The 13,032-nt window shown below is 40.2% G+C and overlaps 1 protein-coding gene across 1 annotated transcript in view; it reads left to right on the forward strand.

Annotated features, from left to right (window-relative positions):
* The window catches only part of EXT1 (exostosin glycosyltransferase 1), a 289,618-nt gene that overhangs the window by 263,084 nt on the left and 13,502 nt on the right, over positions 1 to 13,032 (forward strand). Inside the window, exons 5-7 of the mRNA XM_025922725.2 lie at positions 6,116 to 6,248; positions 8,724 to 8,842; positions 9,945 to 10,040. Of these exons, the coding sequence (XP_025778510.1) occupies positions 6,116 to 6,248; positions 8,724 to 8,842; positions 9,945 to 10,040 (348 nt within the window). The remainder of the gene's footprint in view (positions 1 to 6,115; positions 6,249 to 8,723; positions 8,843 to 9,944; positions 10,041 to 13,032) is intronic.

The raw sequence follows: 13,032 nt of genomic DNA on the forward strand, positions 1-13,032 counted from the left end.
ATAGTCTCAGCACCAAATTGTTGTGCAGGTTCAAAATGACTTCCTGAGGATTAATTCCTTGAATTCAAAGTCCTGGTTCAAAGAATGTGACAAATGCTAAGATTTCTAATAAGTTGTCAATTTTCCTGCAATAGAATGGAACTAATTTATATTCCCTCCAGCTTATATGAGAGGACCTGTTTTTATTATTTTGGGTAATTTTCACTTTCACCAATATTGGACATTATATCTTTCAAAATGATAAATCATTATTATTTAATTTATATTTCTTAGGCTATTAGTAAGAATGAATATTTTTCATATTTCTTAGGCAACTCACAAAGAAATAGAAATGGCCACAACTTTGTCCCACTTTTTCTCACTAATTTTTAAGAGCTTATTCTACTAAAAATATTAACCCTCTGACTCTCTTGTTGCAAATATTTCCCCCAACTTGTAGTATCCCTTTCTATTATGAGGCAATCTTTTCATCTGTGGCGTTTTCATTTGCTACTACTGTTTAGAAAAGATCTTTTGACCGATAATTTAATTTATACGCACACTCCCTTATATTTTTCTAGTACTTTAATGGTTAACTTTTTTACATTTAGCTGTTTAATCCTATTTACTTTTATATATATGATCATATATAGGATCCATGTTGAAAAATCTTTTTTGACAGATTATTGTGTAGTTTGTCCCAACATATTGTTTTCTTTCCTCAATATTGTCACATGCCACATTTATGCATCTTTGAGTCTGTTTCTGGCCTTTTGTGGGTTTTTTTTATTTTTTTATTTTTTTTTATTTTTTATTTTTTTTTCAACGTTTATTTATTTTTGGGACAGAGAGAGACAGAGCATGAACGGGGGAGGGGCAGAGAGAGAGGGAGACACAGAATCGGAAACAGGCTCCAGGCTCTGAGCCATCAGCCCAGAGCCCGACGCGGGGCTCGAACTCAAGGACCGCGAGATCGTGACCTGGCTGAAGTCGGACGCCAACCGACTGTGCCACCCAGGCGCCCCGTGGGGTTTTTTTAAATGTTTATTTATTTTGGGATAGAGAGAGAACAGGAGAGGCAGAAGGAGAGAGAATCTCAAGCAGACTCCACATAATCAACACAGAGCCCAACATGGGGCTTAATCCCATGAACCATGAGATGATCATGTGAGCCGAAACCAAGAGTCGGATGCCTAACTAACTGAGCCACCCAGGCGCCCTGTTTCTGGCCTGTTGATTTTGCTCTATTAGTTGTCCACTCTAAAATACCGAGGCCACGGGGCGCCTGGGTGGCGCAGTCGGTTAAGCGTCCGACTTCAGCCAGGTCATGATCTCGCGGTCCGTGAGTTCGAGCCCCGCGTCAGGCCCTGGGCTGATGGCTCGGAGCCTGGAGCCTGTTTCCGATTCTGTGTCTCCCTCTCTCTCTGCCCCTCCCCCGTTCATGCTCTGTCTCTCTCTGTCCCAAAAATAAATAAAAAACGTTGAAAAAAAAATTAAAAAAAAAAAAATAAAAATAAAAAAATAAAATACCGAGGCCACTTGTTTTCATTTTCCTGCTCTGTATGTCATCCTTTGGCGGACCTCTGTTTGTTTACCTAACCTACTATTATTGACTATTAATGTTGTTTCTAGTTATTTATTTTGTATAGATCTAGATCTAGATATCTTTATCCAAGCAATGAGTTTCTGCATGTATCTTAGGCTACAACTCTATTTCTTTAGGCTAGAGTCCTTAACGTGGGATTGTTGCTGAGCCAGAGTCTAGGTTCATGATAAGCATTGCCAAATTACCCTTACAGAAGGATGCATCAGTCTGGACTCTCATAAGCCATCTGGGGGGACACCTTCTCTAGCTATGCTCTTGTGAGCCTTAAGGATCATAATTAAAACACACACATACACAACTTTGCAGATTTGCCAGATGAAAGATGGTATCTCATTAATTACACTTCTTTTGAGTATTCTGCATAGAGCCAGTCTCTTGCCTATTCAGTTAGCAGTGTGCAGTTATCCCGAGAGAACAGTTGGATGTGTTATATTCATCAGAGTAGAATCTTAAGTCAAGCTGTTGTCATCTCTGCTGGAAAGGCCTTCTTCCCCTTGGATTTAAGCCATGCAGTTCTTTAGCGACACAGTTGTTTTGAAAACACTATGAACCATATACTTCATTCAAATTTATAGCAACTGTCAAATCTCCGTATATAGTTCCAAGATTGGATTGTAACAGTTTGACCTCTCAACCGAATTGCGTGAAAGATACCATCCAATTTCCCTTTTTAATTCAGAATCGGATTACCCCAGAATTCAATGTAACTAGAAAAGCAGAGAAAATAGCAAGAAATGCCATCCTCATACACAAATAAAGCCAACATGTTTATGAGAACAACCTAAGTATCACATATCAAAAATGTCTCCTCGGCTTAGAACTTAGATGATATAAGTCAGTCTGTACTAGAGCTACTAAGTTATGAGGATAATTCAAAATTGCCCTTAGACAACATAGATTTGAGGATCCTTTCTTTTCAGGATGTTCTACACTCAGACTCTAAAACTTTGGGTCTTCCTTGCTTGCTATACATGAGGCCATGGAAGGGGATTACTCAGTCTTTGAAGATTATGAGCCTTAGTGTTGTAGGTAATGCTTAGACACAATTGAAAACAGGATGTCTTCTCTCCAATGCCAGGGTCAAGTTGTTAGTGCATTCCGCTGCACTGCACTCTGTCATGCTTGGGAGCTGGCTAGCATTTCCAGTCTGATAGAAACTTCCTCATTCTGCATCTTGGAATTAAGGAGCTATTTAATAGAGCTGGGCTCTTTGGAGCTCAGTTTTTGTGTGTGTATGCAAGTTGAGAAGTGATGATGGGACAATGATCAAATATTGCAAAGACAGTGCTCCTTCATGGATTCCATTATTTGTCAGAATATTGCACAGCAGTGACCTGGCACTAATGATTAAACCATACGAGCTCAGGCAGAATCAAGGTGAGTGAAAGAAAAGTGCACTAGATCGTAATAATATATGAATAGAGCTAATGGTAGTTTGGAAAGCACATTTTTAATGGGGTTTTATGAATTTTTTGTCTTCAGTTACCTAACAATGCACATGCAAACCGTGGTATTGCTGATGCTGTTGTACAGTGAAATATTAAAATCAATGAAATAATGGAAATAGAATGCTTTGGCTCAGAGTAAGGTGGCATATGGTGGCACTGTGTGTGAGAGGCAATATTGCATTGGTCAAAAGACCAAGTCAGGGCCACACAGAATGACTGCAACCTGTAACCAGTAGTCCATTATTTAGAATACAGATGGCACATAAAAAAAAAGAAAAATAAGGAGCCTGCCATTCTTCCCTTTGAATTCCTATTAATGAGAAATATTATCCTTATCGAGGGTACCATTTGGGTCTATAATGAAGAACTTTTGTATTATGAGTGTATATGTATCTATGTGTATGTTTGTGTTGATTTTCTTTATAGCCAAAGAAATGCCCAACTTCTAAATGTCGTGTCTTCTTCCACAATGATAAAGATTGAGCTCTAGATCCCTGAAAGGACCCCAGGAGCTGTCCAGTGTAGCAATAGGGAGAATTGGCCATTAGGAGAGGGACAGAATGACTTTTCTGTTTGGTGAGATGAGATCCATACTTGTTCAGACTTTTGAGAAGGCAAGTTGATACAAACCTTTTAGAAAACATTTGTCAGTACATATGAACTGTTTTAACAGTGTTTATACCCTTTGACAAACTTCTAAAGAATCAATTTTAGGGGCGCCTGAGTGGCTCAGTTGGTTGAGTCCAACTCTTTATTTTGGCTTAGGTCATGATCTCACAGCCTGTGGGTTTGAGCCCCACATTGGGCTCTGCTCAGAGCCTGCTTGGGATTCTCTGTCCCCTCCTCTCTCTGCCTCTCTCTCTCTCTCAAAAATAAATGAACATTTTAAAAATGAATCAATTCTAGATGTGGAAATTTTTAACTCGTAAATATATTCATTGCTCTGCATGGAAAAAATTACACTATTGTTGGTCCTTTAGGATACATAGCCCATGAATACTATTAACCATATGGAAAGACACCTATAATATCTAATATCTGTGATATTAAAACTATGTACAAATGGAAAAATCTATGCCTAGAAAATGGATTCAGGAATGAGACTTTTTTAAGGCAAAAATTCAAGTCTTAAGTATAAAAACTTGGGCAGCTCTTCCTAACAAATTCTGAGAGGTTGCTAGAATTTACATGATATTTTATTTTACTACAAATGAGAAAAGTGAGACATAAAGATGGCAAGTTGCTTGACCCAGGTTAAATTAAACATTTCCTGTTGCTCTTATAACTTTACCGGTATCTTCCTAATCAAGATTCATTTGAAGAGAGTATAACATGCCTACTGGTATCTCAGAAGATTGCTATAACTTGTTGTATCCTTGAATTTGAAATGATAACAATATTGTGATACTGAACCAGAAGGAGTATGACAATGAGAAGCATACTGCCCCGAGACTCGAAGTGAATGGTGAACCACTTTGTGGCATCCTGAGCTCCATGTCATTCATATATATGTCGGATTTATGATGCTGTCTACTTTCAATTTATTCTGTGTCTTGATGTCCAAATTCATTTAAGTGACCACATAAATTTGGAAAGCAAAAAAAGAGGATCTAAATGAAAAACTAAAAGGGAAAATAGACAATAGATTTGGAAGGTATAAATAATATTATAAAACTTGAATAAATGGTATAGAAAGTGAAATCGTTAGCCACATAAAAACCCTTAACAACCATAAGAAGTTTCTCATAATTAATGCCTACACAACAGCATTTTTAACACACCCCTGTTGTACCACAGAGTGTAAACATTCATATTTTAGCTAGCTTCTTAAACTCTCCACCAAATTAGAAACCATTACCTAGCCATATAAAATTAGCAGTTTTGATCTGGGAGTAAGAGAAAATACAGAAATCACTAAACTAAGATATTTGAGTTCTTTCAAATTACCTCCTTGCTTCCTTTCTTCTCTCTCATTAAGAAATATAAACATGATAAGGTTTGCAAAAATAAATGTAGCTTGCTTTATTACTTATCTATCACTATGTGGGATGAGACAAATGTGTTAATAACCTTAACAAATAATAAAGCTCCAGTTAAAATGGTCTTTACTTAAAATCACGTTGCATTAAATGGGAACCTGGAAAATAATGATTTAGGTCTTAAATCTCTTGAGAGGCATGGTAGACTTTTTCTTTTTTTTTTTTAAGTGCAAAAAAAAATTGCTACAAACATGAGATCCTGTATCAAGTTAATTATTTGCCAAATCATATCTTAATGAGTGGATGGTATAATTACAAGAGTTTGAAAGTCACAGAGAGAAATCTGTAAAGTGGACTAATCATGTTCATCTGACAAATGATTCAGGATGGGAGAATGTTTGACTCTAAATGTAGAATTTAATGATCTGCGAGGTCCCAAAGTCCAAAGAAACTAATGAACTAGCATGGCTATTAGTCTTTATATGCCATGATTCTTGTCCTATTATGTGGGATGTTTGGAGCAATTGTTAACTCACTGCTTTTTGAGGTGAAATGTAAAAAACGTCAGCTAACCAGTATGCCAAAGTCCTACAGTTGACTTTGGAAGGAAAATGAAATATGACAGGTAAATCTGCCTCCTAAATTTAAGGAACAGATCAGAACTTCAACAGCTTCTAGAATGTGCCATGCCTTCTGTACCCTCCCCACCCTGTCTCCACATGGATATGTGTGTGAACCAAGAGTAGATCATCCTGGCAAGGATCTAGAACCGCAGCTGGAGGCTCGACCATCAAGGCAACTGTTCCATGCACTCTGCTTTCAAATGAGAATGGACTTACTATTATAGAAAGCCAAGGTAGAATTTATGGTTAAACTGAAGTTTAATTAGGAAATTTGATTAGCCATAATTCATCTCTTTCTCTCTCACACTCTCTTCCATTGCTCTGTCACTCTGTTTGTGTCCCAGACGCTTTTATCTGTGAAGAATTTGGGGGTAGTCGCTACTTTGAGGGTCATCATTCCCCAAATTTGGACTGAACACGCTCCTTATCAAATACCATCAGGGTTTCATCCTCACCACACACTGTGTTTTTATTTTCTAGATTATTCAGGACAGAATATTCAAGCACATATCACGTAACAGTTTAATATGGAACAAACATCCTGGAGGACTGTTCGTACTACCACAGTATTCATCTTATCTGGGAGACTTTCCTTACTACTATGCTAATTTAGGTAAGTGAGTTCCTTTCAGGGTGCTACCTTGTGTTTACCCTCCAGCTGTTGTCCAGGTTAAAGTCCCTTGATTTTTCTGTTCTAGAGCAGGGTCTTCCTACCAGCCTGCATGGGACATTGCTTCCTAGGGCCCTGTCATACATGGCGTATTGAGATCAAGAATTATAAATCTAGCAGAACATTGCAAGATGAAAAAACTCCTTTCTTGTCGGAGCAGCACTTCACATTTAGTGGAGTCATTCCCTTTTGAGACATGGGCTCCCCAAATGATGGATCATTTTGAACATGACAAAGGGTTTGCTGTAATTTTACGTCTCCTCTTATATGAAATGGAACCAGAAGAGCTCTCCCTAACTCTTTCTTGTTTCTTCGTTTGCGATCTCAACGTATCTCTCTCCTACCAAAGAAAAGTGGAATTAACAAAGGGAATGGAGAAAGATTTAATAATGTATGACAAGAGAAAAACCTATTCACCCATTTAACATTTATTGTGCTCCTCTTATATGTTCCATTAATGCAATGCTAGGTGGTAGAAATAAAAAATCAGATGAGACACAATCTCTGCTCTCTGGCAGCTTCTAATCTAATCCCAATGAGGAAAAAGGAATGGGCAGGGTCCTAGACAGAGCTCGGCTATTACTGCCATAGACGTTTACGTTTTTGCAGCCCCACTTGTGCTAGTGTTAACAACATCTTAGACATTTCCCCTCATTCACAGTTCCAAATTGGAGAAACTCTGGGACAGTAAAGCATCTTTCAAGATATTGTGGGGAAAAGACTCTAGATTTTCCGCCCTGTGCAGATGTTCCCCATAACGATCTCACCCGTGAGTTGTGGGTGTTTAATTTGAAACTGCTAAAAAAGAAACTGAACGAAAGTCCTGGCCCGAAGTATCAACCAGTGACAAAGAACCCTTTAATCCAAACCAAACATGTTATGGGGACTGGTGGTAAAACCAGGGTATGGTCCACACTGGGTAATACATTTAGAATTTGGTAATTTTTAGAATAAGGCCATATTTGATAAAAATCCCTACGTACTTCTTGTAGAGCTAGTGAGATCTTCATGGGAGCAAGCACATTAGAAGTGTGTACATGATGCTGCTCAAACTAGTACAGGAAACGTTAAAGCAGTGACTTGTCCTCACCGTGAAAAAGGAACCCCTCCATCATATTTATTCTTCCTTGGCAAAATTTTGATTGTGTATCTAGATAGTGAGGAAGTTAGCTTCTTTCTAACATGCTATTAAAGTACCAATTGGAAGATACAATTTGCTCTACAAAACACCCATTGAATTCTTTAATATGTATAGTCTGATTCTTCCCTTTACTCTACCAACACCAAAGCTGAACTTGAATGTCACTGCACACTCTTGTTTGCATTTAAGCTACCAAAATGCAAAATTTGTGGGTCTAAACTAGTGAAGTCTTAAAAAGCTTTTAAACCTGTCTCCATTTTCTTAGTGAGTTCTTACGTAAAAACTCACTTGAGGGAGAAGCCATCTCACTTCTTTCGCTTTGGTGGCAGTGCCTGTTTTGCATATTTATGACACCTTTCTACCTAAGGCTTCAGAGCACAACAGTTGGCAGAGGTCTGGGTCACACACTTATTCTCTCAGCTTCTGTCAGCACCGCACAGAAAGAGCTTCTTGGGAGCATAGAAGCTTCCACTCCCAAATGATGGTGATGATGACAGTGATGATGACGGTGATGGAGATGATAGCCATGAACAAATATTGAGCACTTACTATTTGCTGTTTCCACTGCTACCTGCTTATAAAGCATTCACTCCTTTAATTCAGTTCTGATAATAACCCCACAGGTTTGATGCTCTGACCCTGAGCCCCATTTCATAGCAGGGGAAACACCGAGGGGAAGATCCCACCGCCACTGGGGGGTAGCACAGAGATTCAGACCTAGACAGTGAGGCTCTGGATGCTGTTCTTTTAACCTTTACCATTTGCTGGTTATAATTTGAAATAGTAATAATCAGGCAAAAAAAAAACCACACACAAAAAAAACAATAAAAAACCCTTAACTACTTTATTAAGAATAAGAGCTATTCAAATACCCAAGGAGAGAGAGTACATTTTCTTAAGTCCATATTACGATATAAGTGCCTAGCATAGACTCTTTCTGGAGTAGAGGGAGGTGAGTGGTGGGGTGTGTGTTAAGACTTTGGGTACCTAAAGAGCAGACGGGTGATCAAAGATGCATCCCCAGGGGAGGAAAATGTTATCAAAGGAAGAACCTGCAGATACACATTGAGCTGTAAATTATCGAGGTCCTGGAGCCTCAGGCAGCAGTTAACTAGCAGCTTTTCACCTTGTTTTTGTTCTGTCAGGACATAAGAGGGGCAGGACAAATATGCTAGGAGGGAACATTAGCTTAGGGTGAGGCAATGGAGCGAGGAGGAATGATTTTCTGAGTGTTGTTTTTCAGTGTTTCATTGGCTCCTCTCCCCTTTCTATTTCAGGTTTAAAGCCCCCCTCCAAATTCACTGCAGTCATCCATGCAGTGACCCCCCTGGTCTCTCAGTCCCAGCCAGTGTTGAAGCTTCTCGTGGCTGCGGCCAAATCCCAGTACTGTGCCCAGGTGAGTGGGGGTGCCAGCAGCACCTGCCTCCTCCAGCTCAGTGGACCCGAGACCCCCCCCCCCAGCCCCCGCTTTTACCTGCCCTCCGCTTTGCTCCCTGGGACTCGTCTAACATCATGCCCTGCTACTCCCCTTTCATTTGTCATGCCTTGTTACTCCCTTTTCATCAACTTAGAGGTTCTTGGAAGTGAAATCTAGCACAGGTAAGGGATGGGTTACAAAGAGATTTTCCACTGGGGTTACGTTTAAATATATACACCAACACGTTCTTTAAAGAATGCGTAAGCACACTATTTTGTTTTTAAATGTCACCGTGGTAAAGTAACATCAGAAATGCCATGGGAGGACCCAGAAAACTAAGTTTCAATGGAAGGAACAGACTTGCTGGTTTCAGGATGCATCTTTCATAGCAACCATGACTTAATTATAAAATTGGGAGCAGAAGATTACATCTTTGACAATAAAATTTTCCAAATCAGTGTCACTCCAATACTCTTAACAGTGGTTTTCTGATTTATAATTGAGGTTGTATAAGAAGGCTTACAAACAAGGAAAGAATTAAATCATGTTGAAGTATGCCTTTTGGAACACATTTATTGGAAATAATAAAGTCAATAAAATCAGCAACCAATGCTGATTTGGAGAATCCAAATCGTGAGCTTACCAGGCTGGTTCCTTCTTGAATTCTGTTCTCTCTCCCACATTGTGTGGAGTAGCACTGGCTCATAGCCAGAATTCAGATGCTCACTATATGTTTTTATTTAATTTGGTCAGTGTTGTTATCTTGCTCATAGTAAGACATCAGAACTTAGGAAACCACTATATTAAGATTCAGCAACCCTGAAGTTTACTTCTTTTCTCCCCAGCTTTCCCCTACCTCCTTGTTGTGTTAGGTTACTCTTTCTGCCCTGTCTCTCTAGTTGTTGAGGTCACCAGGTTCTGAAGGTTGTGTGGGAGGGGACCCTCTTTAAAATTCAAGGTTGATGTCTGCCTCCTGCTAAGGCTTCCGTCTCTTCTCCCTCTGTCTCGAGAAGGAGCTGGGTTGGAGGCCTATATAAAGCCAGCCTTCCCGAGCCATCTAACGATCCCCTTTCCCTTTCAGATCATAGTTCTATGGAATTGTGACAAGCCTCTACCAGCCAAACACCGCTGGCCTGCCACGGCTGTGCCTGTCATCGTCATTGAAGGAGAAAGCAAGGTAGGATGGGAAGGTGGCCCTGAGTGTGGAACCACCATGGAGCCTTTGTTTCTCTGTGGGGTGCTTTGGGCATTGGCTCTAGATTACTTCTTCCTGACCAGGGGAGCTTCTGGCCCTGGACTCTTTTCTCTAAAATTGCCTCTGGGGCCCCTGGGTGGCTCCGATTCGTGAGTTGGAGCCCCACATCGGGGACTCTCTGCTGTCAGTGCAGAGCCCACTTCAGATCCTCTGTCTCCCTCTCTCTGTAGCCCCTCCCCTGCTTGAGTGCACTCTCTCTCTCTCAAAAATATAAATAAATAAATGAATACATACATACATACATACATACATAACATACATAAATGAAATTGTCCCTGTCACTGAATATCCTCAGCTTTGATTGGGTCCTAATAAATAACTCTTTAGGAGCTTTGTGACCCTGAATATATTTTCCTTCTCTGAGCCTCAGTTTCCTCATCTATAAAACAGAAGTAATAACACATACTTGTAGGGTAGCTATTAGGATTAAATGCATTCAGGACCTGGCAATGGTGATCTTTCTATAAAAGATGAGTATCCAGATGAGGCTGCCAATGCTGGTGATGCATGAGGTTTGCTTGGCTGGTTAGCCTGGATTACTTGTGCCTTTCAGAATAGTTGCTGGTCCTCACATTTGTCCTCCAAAAGACATTTGCATTTTAATTTCCTTTGCGTGTCTCCACCAGAGACCCACAGGTGCCACCTAGCTGGCCTCTTGCTTCCATTCTCCAATTCATTTTGCCTAGAGCGGGATGAACTTCTTAATCATCTTTCAGCCTCAAGGGATTCTGTTTGCTAGTGCTTTACATTAACATTTGAGGCCATGTGTAATCTGTTCTTGGCCAGCCTTACCAGTCTTCTCTCTCATTGCTTTCCCCCACAGACCTTGTCCTCTCACCAAATTTGATCATCCACGGTTACCTAAATTGCCTTCCTGCCTCTAATTCTTGTCTTTCCCTTTTGCTCTAAGTCTTGACTATCCCTTCTCAACTCTTCATCTCTGTTATCAAAATCCCCATGTATTCTTTCATCCCTGCTCCCATGCACCCTCCCCTTTGGAGTTTCTTCCACTCTTGGCAGCATTCTTTTTTTCTCTAGCTTCTGCTTGTTACTTCTTGTAGGCCATAATCCATTGTGAGGCAATTAGTGGCTCCTAAATAAAACAGATTGGTGAAGCAGTCATCCAAGAGACCTCTTTTGTCAGTGCCCAAGGAGTCCAGTCATGAGAGATTGTCTCACACTAAGTAAAATATCTTTGAGCCAGAATAAAAAAATATCAATTGGGTCAGACCATTCAAAACAATCACTTGACTTGCTAAAAGTGGCAGTTTCACACAGTTCAACATGATGCAGTGAGAACTGTGACTGTCATGTGGGCAAGATGATCAGTGCATTATCCTGTCATTTCCAATGTTATGACTGCCTACTGTGTGCTGGGCACCATGCAGTGTGATGGAACACAGTGTAGAGTACGATACATAGAATCCCAGCATTCCCAGGGCTGGCATCCAGCGACGTGGGTATCCAAGAGCTGCTTTATAAGCATTTAATGAGTAAAGATGGCAATTAGAAAATCACCTGCCTCTCGGCATGCGTCTTACCTACTCTTATGAAATCCGTCTCCCCACAGATGTGGTTTTACAAGAGGGATGGGTGCACAAAAATCTCCCGCCTATAATCCCATACATCTTTCACGCCATTGCCAACGCCTGAGGTCCTGAATGGTGCTCAGATGCATGCTGTCAACTTTGGACTTGGAAATTCATTGTTTTTGTGCTTACATGGGTGACTAGATCTTCTGGTAAAGAAGTCTTCCTTTGGATTTGTTAGAATATCCATACAGGTTCCAGTCGGACTGACTGGGAGCCGTTCTGACTTCTATGGCTCACAGATTCATTGGTTGATTTTATATTTTTACCCTGCAAGTAGTCCCAGTTTCTTTATTTACGAGACAGTGGGTTTTATCAGATGTAGCTTATAAGATACTTCATTTTCTCCCCGCCATATCTGTGGCCTCTTGCCATTTGTTGAGTCCTAGCCTCCACCTTGGCCACTGATTCCAGTGGGCCATGTGATTCCTTTGCTCTCACTCCCACTACTCTGGGATTGCACCACCTAGTAAAGCATTTGCACTCAATTAAGTATTGCTTAAGGCTCTGTATTCCGGTTATCCTAGGCTAAGACTCAGGCCCATTTTGAGGATTCAGTGAGATAGTACATTATAGGTGCTTAGCCTGGTTCCTGTTATACACCAAGAGTACAATAAATGTCAGCTACTCTTCTGCGGAGGTATTGTAATGTTCGTATCATGGACCGTAAGACGAGTTACAACTCTCTGTGCCTCAATTCCTCCTTCAGTAAATGGAAGCAATCATAATACCTAACAGGGTAGCTAAAAGATCAAATGGTACAACACTGTACTTGTAAACGCGCTTAGAAGTATGTGTGCACGTGGTCAGTGTTTGGTAAACGTTAACTCTTATTGTTCTTTCTATAATTGCTTATGGATATTTCTTATCTTGCCCATTAGATAATAAACATCTTGAGTCTTGGTAGTCATTTTTGTTAATCCTAGAAGAGGTTGGGCTGGTATATGGTAGCTAACTGTTTCTTACACGAACTAACAAGCAAAAGCCAGTTCACTCAGGATTGACTTTGTAAGTACACCAGTTCCTTTCATGCTAAAGCATTCAACTTTTGGAATGTAGCTGAGGCAAGGTATTTGAAAGAGAGCATCTAGTTTCTACACTAGAATTTGAAGTGGCTAGATTATGGGCTCTTAACCTCTGTCGATGAAGCATGTTCAGAAAAAGGAAGTGGATCCTTTTAAAACCAGTGGTTGGGAACATAATGGGAAAGGAGTCATAGGTCTCCTTATTCCCCATTTTACATTTCCATATCTAGCCTTGAGTTTAGAGTTGATGTGTTTGCTGCTTTGGCTGCAAAATTCTCTTTTGAATTTATAGGCCTTGTC

Source organism: Puma concolor, chromosome F2, assembly GCF_028749965.1.
Source record: "Puma concolor isolate L17-30 chromosome F2, mPumCon1.1.hap2, whole genome shotgun sequence".
In the NCBI taxonomy this organism is placed as follows: domain Eukaryota; kingdom Metazoa; phylum Chordata; class Mammalia; order Carnivora; family Felidae; genus Puma; species Puma concolor.